The sequence below is a fragment of the Paramormyrops kingsleyae genome, chromosome 7 (genome assembly GCF_048594095.1).
Source record: "Paramormyrops kingsleyae isolate MSU_618 chromosome 7, PKINGS_0.4, whole genome shotgun sequence".
Taxonomy (NCBI): Eukaryota; Metazoa; Chordata; class Actinopteri; order Osteoglossiformes; family Mormyridae; genus Paramormyrops; species Paramormyrops kingsleyae.
Genome location: NC_132803.1, coordinates 26,577,501 through 26,599,567, shown reverse-complemented (window position 1 = coordinate 26,599,567; position 22,067 = coordinate 26,577,501). Strand labels below are relative to the sequence as shown.

The following is a 22,067-nucleotide window of genomic DNA, read 5'->3' as shown; positions in this document are numbered from 1 at the left end:
CAATGGCAATAAAAGGAAAAAAAATATTTATATGCAATGAAAACCACAAAGAATTACCAAGGTAATTGAAATCTGTTCAGCTGGCAATTAACATCGATATAACAACTAACATCTATATTTTGTACCACTGTTATTGTGTACTAAATGAAATATTTATCACAGACCACCATAAAATGCAATTATCAAGAATAGCACAAACATCAATAAAGGTTGCTTGCATTTTCTATTGTACTACATTAATATATAATGTAAATAATTGATGATTAGAGAAAGAGGTTTCCAAAAAAAAAAAAAACATATGTACCTATAAGAGTATAAAGTATCCTGTTTAGGTGGGAGCTAAGAGGGTCAATGCAACACACAGACTTAATGAAATATTGCAACTGTAACCTGACCTACAGTATCAGTCTGCTCCTACAAAATCACAGACCTGTGAATTTTCAGGCCTGCAGATTCAGGGCTGAAGCCACAGAGCAGCCAGTCTGACTTTACATAATGACAAGAAGAAAATAAGAGGAACCATATCAGAAGCACACTGTCATTAACCCAATGAGATGCCATCAATAATTTCACATTCCTAAGCATCCTAAAGACTTTCCCTGTCTGTAGGACCCCTTACAAATCTATAGAACAGATTTCTACAGTTCTTTCAATTTAAATAACTTAGAGGCAACTCCAATAATTAACATTTTAATATTTGATACAAAAGAAACACTCAAAAGTATATCCATATTAAGCCTGTTTTAATACAGAATTAATAGGTAGATTAACAATACCTTCTGCATCGATGTCATATTTTTTTCCTTTAAATGATTGTATTTTGACTTTTGCTTCTAATGGTAAATGGTCATGTTTATTTAAGTTCAGTATCACACAAAAGGACTGGAAAGTGTTAAAGCAGCGACTCGTTTCATGGCCTTTTACATGTTCCGGGAGTAAATAAAGAAACATCACCATATGAAAGAGAAGTGGACACTCATTTCTGATGAGTGAACGGAAAGAAAGCAGCGTGATTCAGCGCTGACAACGTGACACCCCTGTCTACAGAGCACCACCATATGCTGCCCGTAAGTGGACACAAATTAATCCCCATGATTGGCCTCATTGTGCCGTACAATGAGTCCGGGGGCCCGGTTAGCCAGGCGCACGTGGTATGAATGGACCGCGCGCTCAGGAGTCTTTCAGAGGGCCTTTTGTCCGCAAGGGGCATCTGCATGACAAACCGCTTTGATTCGCCAGCTTCACCCAACCTGTGCAGCATTAACTGCATCGCTACATGCGGGAAGGCATCGCCTCTATTGTAAAGGCCCAGGAAGGGTGCGATAAGACTGAGTAATGTGACATTTTAATAAATACTCACATGGTTCTCAGCAGCATGCAGAAATCCATCACACTTCAAATCACCTTTTTCTCTATAGTCCAATGGCCATTTCAAATCATTCATGAATAGATATCATTCACTGTACTTCAAACATACGTTTAGCACAATATTTAACCAAACAACTTTCCAAATCGGTTGTCCTTGTAGTACAACAAGGCAGACATCATACATGCTGAGGTATTTGGCACCGCTGTCTGGTGAGGCCTGTGTATGCTCAGGATTGCGGAGAGATTTCAGCACTTTTTCCTAAATTGACTAGTTCCAGTGTCAGACATGACCTCTAACTTCCAAATCATGCTACCGAATTGTCATTCAGGCATTTAGGAAAATGTCTTCAGTGCTGTGACCTGTGTGGTGTGTCAAAGAGTCAAATGTCGATGAACACACGAATACACACAGCAATCTCCATTCTGCATCTTACCTAACATTCTCCTCTAAATGTATTGTGCTGATAATGTGAAAGTGAGTAAGGATAATTAGTTTTTTTTAATTGCATCTACTACAACAACATTTTGTCTGACTATGGGGACAAACTAAAATGTAAGAGTTATGGATATTTAATGGCCACCCATCCATCATCCATCCATCCATCCATCCATCCTGTCCTACACAGGGTTGAGCGGGTCCAGAACCCAGAAGCAAAAGGCGCAAGGCAGGGCATAACCCAGGGTGAGGTGCCAACCCAATTCTGTATTTAATGGCTGCTTAAATTGTAATGAGCTATAGACAAGCCAAACCATGATTTTAAAAAGCCTGTTACATTTTAGAGAAAAATCATTACTTTGAGCAGCACTGCCTTCATAAAGATCTTCCAGGCAAGTAAAATAAACACCAAAACACAGAAGAAATTACATATCAAAATCAAGGGGGTTACTCCGATGTTCCATTATATAATTGATCATAGTCCGTAGACAGAATCCCAGTAGTGCAATTGTACCATGACAACTGAAGTGAAAACACAAAGCTTTCATTCCAGGCTGGGGTACAACATACTTAGTTCAGTATAATAGCATTTTACTCTTGATCTTAGAGGAGTTCAGATATACTATAGTGCTGCAGTGGTTCAGTATTTAATGGACAGCCATAAAAACTGAAGCCTACATATCATGTACTAAAAGGCATCCACTCTTTGTTAGCTGTGTCCCAACAAGGACAAAGGAGTGTATTCCCAATTCTCTCCAAAACGGTCGTTATTTATACTGCCCAGCAAAAATTAATTTATGGAATGATGGTCTTCAGAGGCCTCTGTGCTACTGTATCTGCAGTATTTGTTAATCTGATCACATTCCAGGGCTGGCTGGATTACAGGAGGGACACTATTAAACTCTGTGTCCCTGGATGTCAAGAGCAACCTCAGTTACACAACCAACACAAAACCACCCCACTGCAACAGGGCACATCATAAAGGCATACGTAAGAGCCTCCATGTTCAGAATCTACCGAAAAGGCCACCCTCTGGTCCCAAAAGGGTTATTAAGGCATTAGCAGGAATAGAGGGGACTTTGGTTTAATGGATGATGCTTTTACTTTGGCTGCTCGTTACGAACAGGGAGGACACTTAGTAATTACCTTGCTTTATCTGGGCTTGCATACCCGGACTGGAAAGCTGGGATTGCTGCTTTTTGAGAGAGTCAGGGGCACCAGGTCTCGGAGGCCTGGAAACACAACAGTCACCATCAAAAACAGGCTAAATTCAGAATCTCACCTTTGCCTACAAGACATAATCGACACCGATGGACTTGGAATGAATGGGTTTATGGTTACGGCATGACAAATGGGCAGCTATTCATGTATTTTTTGGAAACTAAACTCTACCAGTGTCACCAGAGCATTAAAAAGAGTAGGAGACACGTAAACAGGTTTCATTTAATATTAACATTCAGTTCAATAAGGAACTAAGTTTGTGGGTTGTTGTCCACAAACTTCAAAACGCATATATAGACGTCATAAACATTTTGGCTAACTGCCATTTGAAGAGAAGAATGATTTTTCAATTTAGTTGTGCAGAGGAGGTCCAAAAATGTGTCAGGCTAACTTAGTAACTGTAGGAATATCCAATCTAGAAATATTCAAAAGACATATAGTCAAGGAATGTGGTTCAATGCATTATGCATCATGACCCAAATAATGATGAACACTTGGCATTGATCCCCAAACATCCAAAAGAGACGATCGTTAAGAAACAGATTCCATCATACAAATCTTACTTCAGAACACTCCTTACCTCATGCCAACTGGATTGAACAAACAAGGGCAAAAAGTGAACCTTTCCTAGCAAATGTCAGTTTTTCCCCCTCTAGTTTTCATAATTCTGTGGCAAAAAAAAAACAATAAAACTGGTTAACAACCATACCTGGCTGGGGCCTTCTTCATGTGCTCTCCCACAAACGTGGCGTTGGTCATGCCCATCAGCGTATTTGCTAAGGAGATGACGGACAGCAGGTGCTGAGTGGTGACTGCCCGGGAGACGCCGTACGTGCCCTTGCCCACGATCTCCGACACGGACATCTTGCGGCCCACAGCCATAGTGCGGAGCAGTGACTCCTTGAACGTTGGGAGCATGAGGGACATGTGGCCGCCGCGGGAGAGCAGGCCGAAGGATATGGGGCAGTGAGGCTTCAGCATCCCCAGGCGACTCAGACACACCTCATCCAGCTGCATATTCAGCCCCCAAGCATGCAGACAGGACATGAAGAGCTTGGCTGTGTCCATGGTCAGGTTATACTCCAGCAGGCTCAGAGACTTCGACTTCTCCTCCCGTCGCCGCAACTCCTCTTCCTCCTCTTCATCTTCATCCAGCAGGTGCTCCTTGATGTTCTCCTTGATGGTCTCCTTGACCTGCTTGAAGATCTTGTTGGCCAGGAAGGAGCCGGCCTTGTCGGCGCCGGCCTGGGCCTTCTGCAGAGTCTCCGGGGATACCATGACCGAAGCCGGCCTCTGAGCCTCCTCCGTCAGCAGTTGGATTATCACAGCCTCCACGTCGAAGAAGAGCACGTGCATGTCGGGGTCAATCACGTTTGTCTTCATGGCCTGCACCACCAGGGCATTGTGGGAGTACTTCGCCTGATTTCCCTGGCAAGCACAGACATATAGTTCAGTCAACATTCATTGCCACATAGAAGGCAGCCTACCAGTTATGGAAAAAAACAAATTAAGTATGTACGTTTTTTTTTTCTTTTTAATAAAATCATGTTACAGAAACGACAAAACACAAAAATGACAAACTCATTTCACACGATACCATTTGACATGAAAACACTTGCAAAGGAAGATTCTTGCTGTACCTGACAAAAACATTACATTTGGTCAAAAGAAGAATAGAATGGTAAACACCAATTTTGTAGCCATCGGGTGAAGCTTTTTACCCTCAAATTAAACACTTTCATCAAAATTAAGACAGAATTTTGACAACAATTTATGCTACTTGAAATACCGCTAAAGATTTATAATGTGACTATGAATGAATAATATTAATAAATTCAGGATCTAGTCTCCTACAGGGGCGTTGTTAGGTCCGATCACTAACCCAGAGTTTTATCCCCGATGCCAATCTTCCGAAAAAATAAAACAAGAAAGTCAAGCCCCAGGTAAACCTATCTTTGCAATAGCTAGAAACGCCCCTGGTCTCCAGCTGTACAGGATATAGTCCCCTAAATTTCCTACTGTTTGACACAGACGCCAGCAATCCGGAAACAATCATAGCAAACAATACAAGTCTTCCATCTCACACAAACACTCTGTTCTCTCTCACAATCACTAATATGATGGATGCATTCCTGCACCTGTATCAGAAAAAGGCTTTTGCAAGGAGTCAAGACAAAGACAGAGCGACTGCAAACAAACTGCAGATAGGCCAGTGATACCATCACTTTCTCACTAGGCAATTTTTTAGAAATAGTCAGAATTCCATAACTAGCCAGGATGTTGCCATCAGTCAATTTTGATCTGCTAATCACAAGCAATACTTGATATACTAAGTGGATGGAGGTATGCTGCCCTCAACAGGTCAATCTCCATTACTGCAGAAGATGACAGGAGCTTCCCATGACTTATGGTGCTTTTCCACTGGTATACAGGAACTGAGCGATACCCAAGCCATACCGAGAAGAGACTAGTTACAGCACGGTTCCAGCTTGCTTCGGGTTTCCACTGCAGAAGGGTCGGCTCTGGACAGCAAGTGATGTAAAACTGAAGAGACCGTTCACACGATGTACATCATGATTTACTTTGTGCTAATTTCCTAATTTTCAAGCACACTTGCGAGACTGGCTGGGCCATGTTCACACCAAACGTTAGCGGAATTAGCATCCGCATGTGTAAATTTGCATTACACATCCATTCCGTTCAGCTATTCTATAGTACTGCCATAGTATAATAAAGGTTCAAGTTCCAAATTATTGGGAATGCATCAATACATTGCGATGTGCAATACTACTAATAATGAATAATATACAGAATATGCCCTTTTTTACTTCAGATAATCCATGCATTTTGAACAATCAAATGGTGGTGATGCAACCAGCTCGGTCTGGTTACACTGTGTCAGCGTGGGTACAGCTCGCATAATTTACAACAAAAAACCACCAGTCCATTTGGTTCTTGGTGGCAGTGGAAAAGCACCATTATAATGTCACAGTATAGTCTGCAGTACAATGTACTTTAACCGTCACAAAGCTGAGCTTGTAACTAATGTAGTCTGCAGAATATGAAAGTTTTCACTTACTCTGTCTGGTTCCCTAAATGAGGTTAGTGCCTAAGCAGCCAAAGGCTTTTCCCAGTCTAGGATATTCAAGGTGGCTTTATGAGGTCACTGAATGCAGAGTGGGCAGAAAGGGGCACAAATGCACCTGCGCATGCACACACGTACGCACACACGCATGCACGCAGTCCTTTATGTATTCTCAGCACAATAAGCTCAGTGCACCTGTGCAACCTGAGATTATTATTGGATGCATAAGCAGGAAGATGTGGAGGGTGGATTTGTGATGATGGAAGTTAAACACCAAAGTCATCTGTTGAATGAGGACAAACTGGACTGAACCAGAAAAGCCACTAATGTAGAACTGACGGACACCTTCTCATAGGACCCAAAGGAGAAGATTCCCCTCATCACAGATAGAGGCAGGAACAATGTCCAGAGGAACAAAGGGACGAGATAAGCAGTGTACATACAAAAAGCTAATCTCCAGAACTGAGAGCCTTACAGTAAGCCCCCCTACTCCTGGGCCAAACAGAACTTTAATTCTTTTTTTTAAAAGCATCATACGAGCATCATAAAAGACAGCAGAAAGATTATGTACAAGGCGAGTAACATTTAAAATATTAATATGCATTGCATCAGAAGAACCATGCCACGACCCTCACACACTTTCAGCCTGGCATTATCATATAATGGCATCTTAAACATGGACTAAAGCAGCCTTTTTATCTGGATAAGAGAGCAGGCCTTCAACCACATATTAATCATTAATGAGCATCTACATGGTACAAAGATCTGATTTAAACACAGCACAGAGGCCGAACTGACTGCTGTTTAATGCTACACAGTCAGCAGTCCCTGTCCCCCAATGGAAGGGAATCCAGTAACTCACTGTGAAAAATCAGTCATTCGGCACGATAAGGCAGCTACTTGAGTGGAGTGTGTTAGCGGACACCATTAATTATACATAAAAATTATTTTTATGGAACAGCATTTTTCACCATTAAAAAAATAAACAAACACAGAGGGACTGAATGTGTAGTGAAAGTCTTCTGGTGGCTTGAAGGAGTTAACTCAGATGCCGGTCTGATGCTCAGGAAATACACATCACACACATCTAGACCCCTAAAAAAGATCGAACATTAAGCATACTAATATGGATATATATTATACACATGCGCGTGCACGCACACGCACACGAAAATATCGAGAAGGAACATCGTCCAGTCTTACTACTATATCTACTTACTACTATATCTTATCTACTATAGAGATGTATGATATGTAAACTGAAAAATGTGAGCAACCTGCCTAAACGAGAAGCAGAGTCGGTCCAGTGGTAGTTCCATTTAAAGGTTGTTAGAATGTAAACTAACAAGGGACAAAACCTTATGAAAAGCAGACCAGCTCCCAGCTGCATGCTTAACACGTAGCGATTATTGCATCACCCACATCACAACGGTGTTTATACTTCCTGTACTTCTCCAGCCTAGATAAAGGGCAGACAGCCCCAGCACCACGTCCCACATCGCACTGCGATCGGTATCTGAATCAGCGGCTGCTCAATCCCACATCTGCACTACAGGTCACCGCTGCCACACCATCAAACTAATGAGAGTCGGCGATCGGCAATGGGACGGAAAGGTCGACATTCTGGGGACGGCCTCAGAGGGATGTGGGAAATCTAGGCCGGGGGGGAGGGGGGGTGATGTAACCTTTGTTCTCAGCCAAAAAGGACAGACACAGCTGTGTTCTGAGCTTAAGGTCAGCTTTCAGAAGGCTCTTACTTAAGCTGGTCTCACAGCAGCACATAAGCGCAGGAAACATTCAAACAAGCCAACAAGGAAAGAATGAGAGGGGAGGAGAGAAAGGTGAAGGAAGGGCGAGAATGGACTGGATGCCCATCTGTCCAGTAGAAGAATAAGTCAAAAAGAAAAACAAAAAGAGAAGCACTAATGGTATTCAGCCACACCCCCAGCACATTTTAAGAGCAGACCGTGCCAACATGATACAACACCCAATACCACAAACAGGGCAAGACTTCAGGAATGAAAACATAACAAAAGACTGTGGGTCCCTGAGGACTGGGTTGGGAAGCAGTGTTCTGGGCGTAAATATTGTAAAATCCATGACGATCCAGATTGGCTTTAATATCAATCTCCCAGTATGGCCTCAAACAGCACCCTGGGATGAGCCATTCGAGTGCTGGGAAACACAGGCCCTAAACCATACATCCGTCCAATTCCCCCAGTTTCCCGAACAGCATCTTCTGGAGGTCCATCATCACCAGACGAACAGGAACAGCGAGCCACGCAGTATGTCACTACAGCACCTAATTATCTGCAGGATCAGACACCGGGCCGACACTGTCCCAGGACACTGCCTGCATACATTTTTCATTAACAGATTGTATCCCATTTTTACCTTTTAGTCGAAAGATCATTGTACCGGAATTCAAAGATTTTGCATACCGATGAATCACACGTAACAGCGTTTCAAAATGTAACCACAAAATGGGGGAACGTAACGGATGGCAAGTGTCACGCAACAGTCAGTATGGTCACTAGGGGGAGCCATAGGCAAAAAGCCACGAAGGCTAAGAGGACAGAATATGAAAACAGCACTGTGACTATGATATGATACGGAATCCGTACAAAAAGCTAAACCATCACGTTGGTGCTTTTTCAGCTTGCATGCATCCCACACCTTGTCCGCGTTGTCGGAAGCCAGGAGGTTGGTCGCCAGGGTCTGCAGCTTGTGCTGGGCCATGTTCTTCAGGGCCGCTAGGCTGCGGCGTGTCATGGCCTGCTTCAGATTGACCGCGGGGTGGCTGAGCGAGTCCATGGCGGCCGGGACGGCCTCATCGCAGGCGTTCAGGATCTCCACCGCTGTGATGCCCATCACGCAGCGGTCCAGCGCTCCTAAACAGCAATCGCTGACGTCAGATACAGCACAACTGGACACAAGCCTCATCTCCTGCCCCCATTATCTATTTACTCACTTAAACTTTCAAAGTCTACAAAGCAGAAGGTCCTTTGAAGAGATCAAAGCTTGATGACCCATTTCCTCAAAGCTGACCTGCATGTTTTTTTTTATGCAGTAGCTAGAGCAATTTTACACCAGGACCCTCACCAGGAAAATGCAGATTGAAGAAGGATGGATGGAGCAACCTTCAAGCAATATTTCTGGCACAAAAATTCAATAAAAAAGCATTCTGAAAGCACACTGTGAACAGCAAAGTCATGACTCCTGTGTGGTATGCCATACTCCAATTCTGGTGAAATTTCTCTTTCAGCAAGGCCTCAAATCACATGAGCATTCTCCTTTTACTTCTCCACTTCAGAGAAAAAAAATATTTGTGGTGAATTGCGGCGTTGGGATTGTATTCAATACTGATTCGATATTGAGTGGCAGGTTTCTAAACAGGCTCTGAGTGAGGCCTATGAAAAAGCTGGACGCCCAAATCCTCTGCAAGCCACTGGACCATCGGCCGCTTCAGCATTACCCACCCAGCATGCTGCCCCCCCCACCCAGTGCCCCATCACCTCATGCTCCATGTTTACTAATCCTCTGAACTCTACGTCCCTCAGCACCATCACCATCGTAAATGGAGAAAACTGCTGAATTAAAGCTAATCACTTTTCACCACTATGTCAGTATTCATCATTATTTTGAGGAAAGACCAACAAGGAAAGTCTTCCTCTTCAGAAAATAGTATTTCCACAATATAAATCATGGCTTTTTTTTTTTATATATGTGACTGAAGAGAAACTTTCTAGGGACACATTTTACTGGTTGGCACAACACCTACATGAATCCAACGTACCCTCTTTCAAAAAAAATCCTCTTTTGGTTTACTAAAAGCATCACTGGTTAATACCAAAGTAGTCACCTAGTTTAAGAGATCAAACATTCCATGCTCTCAACGAGGATCTGAAAATTCCGGATTCAGAGCACACTGTGGATGTTTTGAATGTTTTGTTGACAGAGCAATCGCACGTTACTGCTACCATAACATGCTGCATCATAACTTTTGAGATCGCAGATCAAAGCCAACCATGCAGTCATAAACAAAACCTATGTGGGTGCCTTTAAATGTGCCCTCATTAAGCAGGTACCGCACCTAAAATACGAAGAGCAGAACTGTGTTTAAAATTACAAATCGATGTGGATGCCCCAAACAGAAACCAGCTGAAAAAGAGATCACTCTCAGGCAGGATCTCCAGAAAGGCTCTGAACGAGGCCTCAGGCATCAGTAAACCTCCAAGGGCTCAAATCCCCTCTCTGAGGCTCTAACTGCCAATCTAGTGCACACGCTACTCAGCTCAGTGTCCTCCATAACCAGCTTTAAGAGCGTATATAAACACACTAATGGGCCTGATGCAGCTCCAGGAAGAGACTCAATGCAGCAGCATTATTCAATATTTAGGAAATGTTTGGTAAGTGCACAGTCCCTGCAACTTCCACTCTAGCAGAGCTGGGAGATTAAAATTTTAACAATGAAGAGTGCTGTGCGGCTCAGTGACTGTCCGACAGAAGGATGAAAAATGATGCCCATCAATTATTAAGCACATTGCTAAAACAGAGCAGGAGGAATCATCATACAAAAGCGCTATAAAGAAAGAGGAAACTGAACGAGAACACAGCTATTGTCGTTTTAATAGGACATTGTTGGATAGACAGTGAGTGATGGATAGCTCATGGGACACTGGTTTACAAGGGCAAATCCTGAAGAAATACTTTCTAAGGATTCATTGTAATGGTATTTTAAAAGGCAGGACAGAATTAGGAAAGTTTTTTTTATTCACTGATGTCAGTTAATGTATTAGTACTAGCACCTCCGCTGGTCAAAATGTGTATTACATCATGTTCAGTAACGGCCACTGAAATGTTTCTAACCAAAAATTTTCACCTGAAGGAAATTTTGTGCCCTTAAAATTCACCAGATCCCAGATCCCTGACAAGAATAATAGATGATAGCAGTGAGCCCACCCCACAGAGTAACCAATCAGGACACTGGGGGGAATTCCCGGTGGGTCGCTTAGCTGTCAAAAACAAAATAAACTTGACAGTTGAGCTGGTCGGAAAAAAAATAATTCTACAATTTAAAAAATCTACAACAGTGTTTCAGACTAATAACAAGTGAGTTTAAGGCCACGACTGCTCTGCATAGAGAAACGCGCAAATACGAGGCATGCGTGTCAGTCTGTTCGCTTGTCATTTAGAACTGCCGTGCGCAGTTGCAAAGATGTAACATCTAATCGCTCGCTATTGCTAATCACTAAGTTTCTCAAACGATGGATGGTAGAAAGAGACCAAGGCGGATCGATAGACTCAGACTCCTTGAACACTTCGTATCAAAAACATTTTTCTTAGAAATACATCATCTTAAAATGTCTAAAAAGATCTTAAAGCATGGGGGACACCCCCATTCATGGTGGGGGCACAGTGATGTTTTTTGCACAGTCATTTGGCTGATGAGATCAGGCTCACCTGTGTCCATCTGCCAGACATAGACGGAGCCGTCCGTGCAGCCCACCACGAGGTAGTCGTCGCAGGGACGCCACTTAATGACCTGGATGGGGAAGAGGTGGCGGGACGCCAGCATGATGCACTTCCTCTCCCGCAGGCTCAGGAGTCCCACGGAGTGGTCGCTGCCCACGGAGCACACGCAGTTCTGCACACGTGCCTGCAGGGGGCACACAAGCACACACTCATTAGCAGGGGTGGGTAATTCAGGTCCAAACAGTAAAAGTCCAGACCAAGGTTTTGTGTCAGCCAACTAGGCGAGTATAAAGATTCACAGTCACAGAGTACTCAGGTGGTTGGTTGAAACAAAATCTTGTTGTGGACTTTTACTCTCTGGACCTGAACTACCCACCTCTGCTCATTAGTACCATGAGAAAGATCCTATGTCCTTCTCAAATTCAAGCTTTTAGGCGTTCAACATTCTTGAGCTATGGTGACTATCCAAGGGGAGCACAAGCAAACAAAGCAATGCAATGGGCCAATGTGTTCATTCAATTAAAAGTGATACCTAGGGCTTTTTGGGTGAAAGGCTACTAACACCCAAGACCGACTTTGGCCTGCAACATCAATGGCAGTCTTACCGACTTTGGCTCTTCCTACTTAATTTTTCAGCATAGACATTCTAATGCAAAGTCATGTTCTGGAGAAACAAAACTAACTGATGCTCATCTGCCAGAAAGTGATTAGCAAGCAATTTCTAATGCGCCTGGACTTTACTGAACCAGTCAGAACCAGTGCAGAAATGGTGGGACAATTACGGATATTTACCATATTTGCCACCCAGCTAGCATAATCTATGTGCAACTTGAAAAATTATCCAAACTGAACTGTACATCCTTTTCTTATGTGATTGTTCAGTAATTCTATGCCCCACCTTAAACAATTAAACAGGCTGTAAATAATTAACAAAGATGTCAATATTAGGCGACACAATGACTGGCAACCTTCTAATACCCAATCTGCAAATAATTAAATTACAATAAGATTCCATCTAACAGACCAAAGCAAACAGGCCCAGGCCAAAGACTGCTGACCACAGACTGCACTGCAGTCAGCATGTCTCTGTGAGGCAGCCTAGGGGCAGAGGGGTCAGTCTTGCTTGGAGCTGCTACTTATCCTTAATTTTAAGTGAGAGTCATCAGTAACAGCTGGACAGAGGAGCTGACTGATGTACATATTCTATGGATATTATTGACTTCAAAAGCGAACGAGGCATTCAGCCCAATTTCATGTATCAATGAAATGCTCCAGCCTTTAAGCACAGGTATTGATATGCTATAAAGCGTAACTCAGCAAGTCAGTAAGCCCAAGGTAACTGTCAGAGTGCCTTATTTACAGTTAGAGTACCGCTTGGTGTAATGGGCACTAATATCGTTGCTGTCAATCAATGCGAGACATACGTGCTTTGGGAGTAAAGATGCACAATCCTCTTTCCTTACCTACTGACTGAGGGGAAGGGAAACAATCAATTAGTCTGTTCAGGACCACTGCACTGACCCTTGCCTGCGAAGTCATGTAAAGCTGCTTATAGCTTTATCTAAAGTCCAGCTGTGAATGGTGCATGTCCACCACAATGCAGTACAGCTGTCAGGTCCCTGAACCACGGTGAATGGGGTTGATGGAGAGCAGAGCAAAGCGCCACAGGAAGCAGGGCAGACTCACGCTGCAGTTTTCGGGAGGGACCAGGAGCTGCGTGATCTCTCCTCCGTGGACACAGAAGATGTGCTTCATCTCCCCACTGAAGATGTCCCACACGATGACGGAAAAGTCCACGCCACCAGATACCAACGAGCGCTGGTCATAGCGGGGGGACACCTGGTGCGGATACAGCAAGCACGTGACCTTGTTGCGATGTCCTCGGAGAGTGCGATGTGGCGGCCAGCCTAAAGGGGACACAAACGCGCCATTAAACGTAAAAGGTTATGGGCAAAATGCAAGGTCATAACGTAAAAGCAGACATACATGCATACGTATGATAAAAATATACAAATGGCTGATACACTGACAGACATAAAATCTTAATTTTACACTAACAAGAAGATCATTTAAGCAGCAGTGTTTGACATTTTGCACAGTTTGTGTGTGTGTGCGCGCATGTGTATACATACAGTATTTATTTATATATATATATATATATATATATATATATATATATATATATATACACACACACATACACACACACACACACACACGATATATATATATATATATATATATATATATATATATATATATATATATATATATATAAAAACATTGTAGCTACTCCTAAGAGACCAGGACATGGATTCTGTTTATCGATCTAAAAACACACTAAATATATGGGAAATAAAAACTAAACACATCCATAGCATGAATGTTAGAATCAACATTGATAATGAAGTAAGGGTCAGGGAGCACACAGCAATCTGCTTGGTGGTGAGGCCGTGCTTCGTCGCAAGAGGCCTGCATCTCCATGTACACGCTTCACTTTCTGCTTCCTGTGACGGCGGGCTTCCGGGCCAGCAGGGGGCGCTCACCTCTGCGCAGCATGTGCTCCCCCTGCAGCAGCTGTACGATGGCGGTCTGCGTGGCGGGCACCAGCACGATGCTGCCGTCCTCGCGGCCGCACACCAGCCGGCCCTGCGATGGGATGTACACGCTGGCCGTCACCTTGATGGGCTCCTCCGAGCCGGGCAGCACGCTCAGCTGGTCGATGATGCCGGCGGGGATGGGGGCCAGCTTGTCGAAGGCCTCCTGGAGGCTGATGCTGGAGGACACCTGAAGTTCTAGGAAAGCACAGAAAGAGACTTTAATATACACCAGTCCTGCTTCGTGAGAAATATGAAGTTTCATGTATTTCTTACACCAAACTGATCAGGTTATTATAGTATTACTTGGGTGAGACTTTAATTCATATGTACATGAATTCTGGGTTTATGGCCTGATGACTTACAGAAACACAAAAGGCCAATTCATACTTTGCTTTTCCACATGTGCTTTTGAGCTGCGGGCGGCTGTGCCTGCAGCAGCTTGTGTTCATGCTACATTTGGCAGTGGATGTGGATAGTAGCGGTCAGTGCAGACATACAGCAGTAATATTGCACCAGACCAGCAGAGGGCCGATGTATCGCAACAAACACAAATACAAGCAGTGTAATGACACGGGTAAACTTTTATGAACAGTTTTAAAGTTATTAGTCAAGGCTTGGATAGTATTAGTGAGGATCCCGCCCCCCCCGGTGAATTTTATCGGCAATATTTCAAAATGCCAGAATAGGGTTGCTTTTTAAAGTCTCATACCTCGATATAATGTCCGGACAGTATGAAAAATTTGATATGTGGGTACCTCTGTCCCTCCTCCTCATACAGCTGCTCATCATAGCTACAACAACAGCTATTCCTCCTCTACTCTTTTGTTGTTTACTGCTGATCTGTGAAAGTCAGTGCTGCCACCTACTGAAAATACCTGATCGATTATCTTGCACATGGCACAGTTGATGAGCACGGAAGTGCATGGTTTCCGCTAGGCAAGAACTTGGGCTACGCGTTTACCTACCGCAGCTGTCCACATCCAGCTCCTGATGACATTTATGTCACTTCCCCTCGCCCACAACCGAAACAGAGAAGTATGAATTGGCCTTAACTTGCCACCTATGCTACTGTATTCAAGAACCAGCAAATTCTCGACAAAGAAACTGTGTGCAACAAAATTAACCATCAGATTCCCAACTGACCCTAAATGGAACTGGTTTTTCCAGCTGCTTTTTTTTTGCATTTTAACAATATTAACTAATATAGTTTATGTACTATCCTCCTCTCGTTTGTAAATGTTCTTATATAAATGCATAATTGTTTTGAAAGTGTCAGCTATTGGTGCAATAAATGTTTTGCATTTCAGATAGCCTTTATCCAATCTGCATATAAGAATCAGTTGAAAGTATTTTAAATATTTTATCTCAAGGTTGAGGCATAACACAGTAACACTTTTTGTAAGATTTGTAATCTTTTACCTGCAGTTATTTCAATTCAAAATACCCATGATACTTTAGCAGTGCCAATTTCACTTTTTAAATCTAGTCATCATGTGTTTGTTGTGGTCCTTTTAGAAAATAAATCACATCTAAACTAAACTACCAAAAAAGGGTTCTTGCTCCCCCCGGTGGACTAAATGTAGCAAACATTTTTATTACATGAATTCTTCTCAGTGCTTTATTTTAAATAAATAAATACACAACAATTATACAAAATTGAATTTACCTATGTTACATTTGTACAAATATTCTTTGATGTTTTTTCTTGTGTGTGTCCTCCCATGCCGGATGCTGCCCTACTTAGTACGCTACGTTGCCTGTGATACGCTCCAGGGCCCCCAAACACCCCTGACCAGAAAACGCTACCATATACAGGCAACTAACTTCTAAAACGACCAGATTTAGTATTAAGTACAACACATGTCTAGGGCTTTAACTAGTCAGAGTACAGTGACACACCAACCCTCTGGGCTATGGGAGAATACAGCTGCAGTGTGTGAGAGTGACCGTTGGGGACGCCGGAGCGCTTACCAGCTGCGGTGGAGAGCGGCTGCAGAGGGGAGGTATCGGGGACGCTCCACATAGACAGGCGCCCCGTCGAGTCACCCTGCACCAGCAGCTTGTGGAATGGCTCCCGTCGGCCGTAGAAGAAGCGGGTCACCGGGGGGCAGATAAGCAACTGTGATAAAGAGCGTGGACATTTAAAGTATGGCCCACTGTTTTGTCACTGCATGAAGTACAGGCTCACAGACAGCGGGACGAAGTACAGGCTCACAGACAGCGGGACGAAGTACAGGCTCACAGAGAGCGGGACGCAGTACAGGTTCACAGAGAGCGGGACGCAGTACAGGCTCACAGAGAGCGGGACGCAGTACAGGCTCACAGAGAGCGGGACGCAGTACAGGCTCACAGAGAGCGGGACGCAGTACAGGCTCACAGAGAGCGGGACGCAGTACAGGCTCACAGAGAGCGGGACGCAGTACAGGCTCACAGAGAGCGGGACGCAGTACAGGCTCTCAGAGAGCGGGACGCAGTACAGGCTCTCAGAGAGCGGGACGCAGTACAGGCTCTCAGAGAGCGGGACGCAGTACAGGCTCTCAGAGAGCGGGACGCAGTACAGGCTCTCAGAGAGCGGGACGCAGTACAGGCTCTCAGAGAGCGGGACGCAGTACAGGCTCACAGAGAGCGGGACGCAGTACAGGCTCACAGAGAGCGGGACGCAGTACAGGCTCTCAGAGAGCGGGACGCAGTACAGGCTCTCAGAGAGCGGGACGCAGTACAGGCTCACAGACAGCGGGACGAAGTACAGGCTCACAGACAGCGGGACGCAGTACAGGCTCACAGACAGCGGGACGCAGTACAGGCTCACAGACAGCGGGACGAAGTACAGGCTCACAGACAGCGGGACGAAGTACAGGCTCACAGAGAGCGGGACGCAGTACAGGCTCACAGAGAGCGGGACGCAGTACAGGCTCACAGAGAGCGGGACGCAGTACAGGCTCACAGAGAGCGGGACGCAGTACAGGCTCTCAGAGAGCGGGACGCAGTACAGGCTCTCAGAGAGCGGGACGCAGTACAGGCTCACAGACAGCGGGACGCAGTACAGGCTCACAGAGAGCGGGACGCAGTACAGGCTCACAGAGAGCGGGACGCAGTACAGGCTCACAGAGAGCGGGACGCAGTACAGGCTCACAGAGAGCGGGACGCAGTACAGGCTCTCAGAGAGCGGGACGCAGTACAGGCTCTCAGAGAGCGGGACGAAGTACAGGCTCACAGACAGCGGGACGCAGTACAGGCTCACAGACAGCGGGACGCAGTACAGGCTCACAGACAGCGGGACGCAGTACAGGCTCACAGACAGCGGGACGAAGTACAGGCTCACAGACAGCGGGACACAGTACAGGCTCACAGACAGCGGGACGAAGTACAGACTCACAGACAACGGGACGCAGTCCAGCATCTAACGCCATAGTCCAAAAGATCCAGAAGTATATAGAATCAGCAGAACAAAACACACACCACGGTCGGGCACCATTCAGAACTGAATTGAGAATGGCCCTGAAATTCCAATTCAGTTTTGTGAATTTGAATTGAATATGAATGAATTAAATGTAGAATTAATATGGAATTGAATTCAAACATTCATATACATAGTGTAGGTGCAGCTTTTATCAATACCGCTTAATATTTCAATAATAATAATAATAATAATAATAATAATAATAATAATAATAATAATAATAGATCCCTTCATTGATCCCCATGGGGAAATCCTCTTTATGCCCCCAAAATTTGTTCTCTGTAGGTGACAGCAAGCTGGCCTGAAGGGCAGCCACCTGTTGCAGTGCCCAGCGAGCTGGGGGTTAAGGGTCTTAGTCAAGGACCCACAGATGTGCTGCGGCTGGGCTTGAACCGGCAACCTTCTGATCACAGGGACAGAGGCTTAGCCACATTGAGCCACACACAGCCCCCATAATTAAGTGTGTTAATTACAAACATGTTAACATACACAGCATGTCATTTTCATAAAAATGTCATGTTATTCAGAATGAAAGAACGCAACATTTGAAGTGTCACCCATAGAATAAATAACTTAACTGCCATTCTGTGTACCATGGTAAAGTCTTGAAGTTTTTTACATCGAAAGTCAAACTAGTTCCTCATCTGTCACCAAAGCATCACATGATGTTACTGCATACCTCAGTCAAACATGTTTAGCAGAGGATGCCAACCCATTGACCCGCTGGAATGGAAACCAAACCAGCTTCCCTGAGCTAGCACAACTTGCCTGCAAATATCTTGCTATACCAGTTTTCTCTGTACCTGACGACAGAATCGTCTGTGAAGCATACCAGAATGTGGCAATCTAAATAATAAAGCCTTAGAAGATCTTTTATAATGTCTATAAGGAAATTGAGCCACGAGGGCAGCGTGACCCGTTTGTCCGCACGGCCGGCTATGCTGTATGCTGTAGCACGTGTCTGTCATGTAAAAGAGCACAGAGTGACACAGCACAAGGGCAGGCAGAGTGACCTGTTTGTCCGCACGGTCGGCTATGCTGTACACCACTGGGGGGATGGTGCTCTCAGCAGTCTTCCCGACATCGCTCCGGAAATGCTTGCTGGCCGGGAGGCAGCTGAGGAACAAACAGGGTGAGTCATACGGGATACTCTGCTTAATATTTAACTTAAATCTCACCACCACAATGATCTTAATCTCTGTACGATAATATTTTGGACGTACGTCGTACCATTGGAATTAACAAAACCCAAAAACTGGAAATCCTAACTCTAAAACAAAAATAGGGTGATCCTCAAGTACTCGATTGGTCAGCACTGTTGCAGAAGCACATGACCCAGGTAAATACATTTACATTTATTTATGTAGTAGACACTTTTGTCTACAGTAACATAAAAGTGACGATCAAAGAGTGTGGAGGAGAAAATGAAGTCGAGGGCCTTGCACAGGAGCCTAATGTTGGCATCACTTGGTCAGGCACAAGATTTGAACCGGAGACCTTCTGATCTCAGACGTTCAGAGCTCAGAGTCCTAACCCAGATAACATTCACACATAACAGCTGTATAAAGTGACGAGTAGAAAAAGAACACAATCCAATAACTCTCCCTCTTTACCGCGTACTGCCGGAGTTTTTCTAGCCTGTAACAATGATCTACGTACTGTCATGGGTGTAAAGGCCAGTGATTTACGTACTGTCGTGGGAGATTTACGTACTGTGGTGGGCGATTTACGTACTGTCATGGGTGTAAAGGCCAGTGATTTACGTACTATCGTGGCCGTAAAGGCCAGTGATTTACGTACTGTCATGGGTGTAAAGGCCAGTGATTTACGTACTGTCGTGAGTGACTTACGTACTGTCGTGAGTGACTTACGTACTGTCGTGGGCGATTTATGTACTGTCGTGTGTGTAAAGGCCAGTGATTTACGTAATGTCGTGTGTGTAAAGGCCAGTGATTTACGTACTGTCGTGTGTGTAAAGGCCAGTGATTTATGTACTGTCGTGTGTGTAAAGGCCAGTGATTTACGTACTGTCGTGTGTGTAAAGGCCAGTGATTTACGTACTGTCGTGTGTGTAAAGGCCAGTGATTTACGTACTGTCGTGGGTGTAAAGGCCAGTGATTTATGTACTATTGTGGGTGTATAGGCCAGTGATTTATGTACTATTGTGGGTGTATAGGCCAGTGATTTACGTACTGTCGTGTGTGTAAAGGCCAGTGATTTACGTACTGTCGTGGGTGTATAGGCCAGTGATTTATGTACTATTGTGGGTGTATAGGCCAGTGCACGGACAGCACGCAGCTTTGAGTTTGTCTGAATATTTCACCTGGCTGGAAGTTGGTAGATGTAGCTGCATCCATCTTCAGTCCAGATGATGACTTTGTCAGCGGCAATGAAATCCCCCCCGGTCCAGGCCTGATCATTTTCACTGGACACAGAGCAGAGTAGGGAGTAGTCACCGGCATCAAACACCTGGGTGGGGGGGGGGGGGAGGGGACAAGAGAAAAACACAAACAATGGGAGATATACAACCTGATACCACAGACCGAAAGGTCAGCTGTCCTTCCCTGTATATACCAAGCACAATGCCACAACAAAATGATAAGATCCTACTTTTGCAAAAAAAAAATAATTCAAAAACAAAAAACCTAACGACGCTCAAAGTGTTTGCCACCCCCGCCCCCCCCATTCCATAAAAGCATTTAGAGAGAACATTTCTCAGAAGCCCAACATCACGGGCTGCAGGATTTCACACTAGGTTATAATGATGGTTATAGGCCGTGTGGCAATAATCACCAGGGCGCAAGATGACCGGCATAAACAGAAGGATACGCCGAATTTACACAAATTACTAACTTTTGGACATCACAATTCGCCTCTCCTTAATATCTTAGGCATACTACTAACCTGCTCACCAAACTGCGGGCATAAGTAAACGTCTGTATAGTACTGGATAGCCGGCTTCCAGACAAATATTTATGCCCGTCATCTAAAGCCCTAGTAACCACAATGCAATATCTCACAGCCCTAGCGACACACTGTGCCTGTTCAGGGACTCTGCGGTCTCAAGCTCACCCTCCAGTACTTGGAGCAAACAACCAGCAGGGAAAGCTGAGTGAAAGTGCAGAAGGAGACGCTGTGGCAGCCCTGGCAGTAAATGGGCTTGGACTCCTCCTCGAAGACCGGATCTGTGTCCTGGAACACAACAAAAATGTCCCAACAGCAAGTTCAATCTACATATCACTTTGCTGTCCAACTAAAGCCAGCAAAAACTCAACTAGCTCAAAGTAGCACAAATGGCTAGCCTTAACCAGTAAAAATTATATTTTGCTATTTGTTCATTTCACAAGACAGGTGATCGGTTTTTCATATACAGCCGAAGCATAGAGTTTATGAAACTGGACACAGTCAAAATGACAAAATTACTCTGCTTTTTAATAAAGTATTTGCTTTGCCTCTGTGGAGACGCACAATATCTATGCAAATCAATTAAGACGCCTCTGCTAATCAAGTGCGATTCCATGCGGATGCCATACCTGCATCTTGCTGACATCAGCAGTGATAATCCACACTTTTAAAATCCCAGTGACTGACACTGCAACTACGGTGTCCTCTGAGAAGTTAAAGAAAGTGAAAAACACACTGATGAAAAAGCTGAGGTGTAGAACAAATGGCTTAATACTATAGAACCCCAAGCAGTATCCTGGCACTTAACCTAAATAGCTCTGGTATACATGCAGTAAAATGATTAACTGCAAACATATTCTGGTAGATGCTTTAAGATGCCACTTAATTTAAAAGGTAGATCTCTGGAGAGCAAACAGTAAAGGAAATGAAGGGCGGTCATTTTTCTGTGATTTCTCTTGGGCACCATTCATTCTCCTGACAGGACGATCTCAGGAGCATTTTCAAAGTATCTGTGAAGTCAGAGGCTGACTCCCAGCCCTGCAGTCCCAGGAAGCCCCCCCGCTGCAGACCTTGGGTGCGGTGCGAGCGGATAATGCTCATGGAGCTGATCCAGTCGGGGGAGATCTTGGACACCAGAGTGTACAGCACCTCCAGGCTGGTGGCATCCATCACGAGGATTTCTGGGTAATGGCCGTGGCACAGAAGCCGCCCCTCGCGCTGCGTTCCGATGGTAAACTGGTAAAACTGGCCAAAAGTGATTTACGTACTTGTCAACACGCAGTGAAAGAGTACACACTTCTGAGCAAGCAGCCGGGCCGGGTTAGTGACATGCTCACCTGTATGCCTGTGTGGGCACACGCCAGCTTAGTATACTCAATGCATCGTCCATCACAGACATCCCATAAACACATCTCCCTGGACACAGAGGACAGTCACAGCATTACATTCACCTCTGATCATCCAATATCTGTACAATGCACTAACCCACAGAGAATAACGCAGGCCAGACACAACCAA

At 44.6% G+C, this 22,067-nt stretch overlaps 1 protein-coding gene across 2 annotated transcripts in view; it reads right to left on the bottom strand.

Annotated features, from left to right (window-relative positions):
- The window catches only part of wdr7 (WD repeat domain 7), a 75,060-nt gene that overhangs the window by 45,315 nt on the left and 7,678 nt on the right, over positions 1-22,067 (bottom strand). For both annotated transcript variants that reach the window (XM_023828699.2, XM_023828701.2), the window contains exons 4-16: positions 21,887-21,965; positions 21,620-21,794; positions 21,179-21,255; positions 20,718-20,837; positions 19,969-20,114; positions 18,659-18,761; positions 16,157-16,304; positions 14,132-14,380; positions 13,272-13,492; positions 11,574-11,769; positions 8,787-9,001; positions 3,735-4,453; positions 2,951-3,036 (exon numbers count right to left, since the gene is read on the bottom strand). In XM_023828699.2, coding sequence (XP_023684467.1) covers positions 2,951-3,036; positions 3,735-4,453; positions 8,787-9,001; positions 11,574-11,769; positions 13,272-13,492; positions 14,132-14,380; positions 16,157-16,304; positions 18,659-18,761; positions 19,969-20,114; positions 20,718-20,837; positions 21,179-21,255; positions 21,620-21,794; positions 21,887-21,965 — 2,534 coding nt within the window. The remainder of the gene's footprint in view (positions 1-2,950; positions 3,037-3,734; positions 4,454-8,786; positions 9,002-11,573; positions 11,770-13,271; positions 13,493-14,131; positions 14,381-16,156; positions 16,305-18,658; positions 18,762-19,968; positions 20,115-20,717; positions 20,838-21,178; positions 21,256-21,619; positions 21,795-21,886; positions 21,966-22,067) is intronic.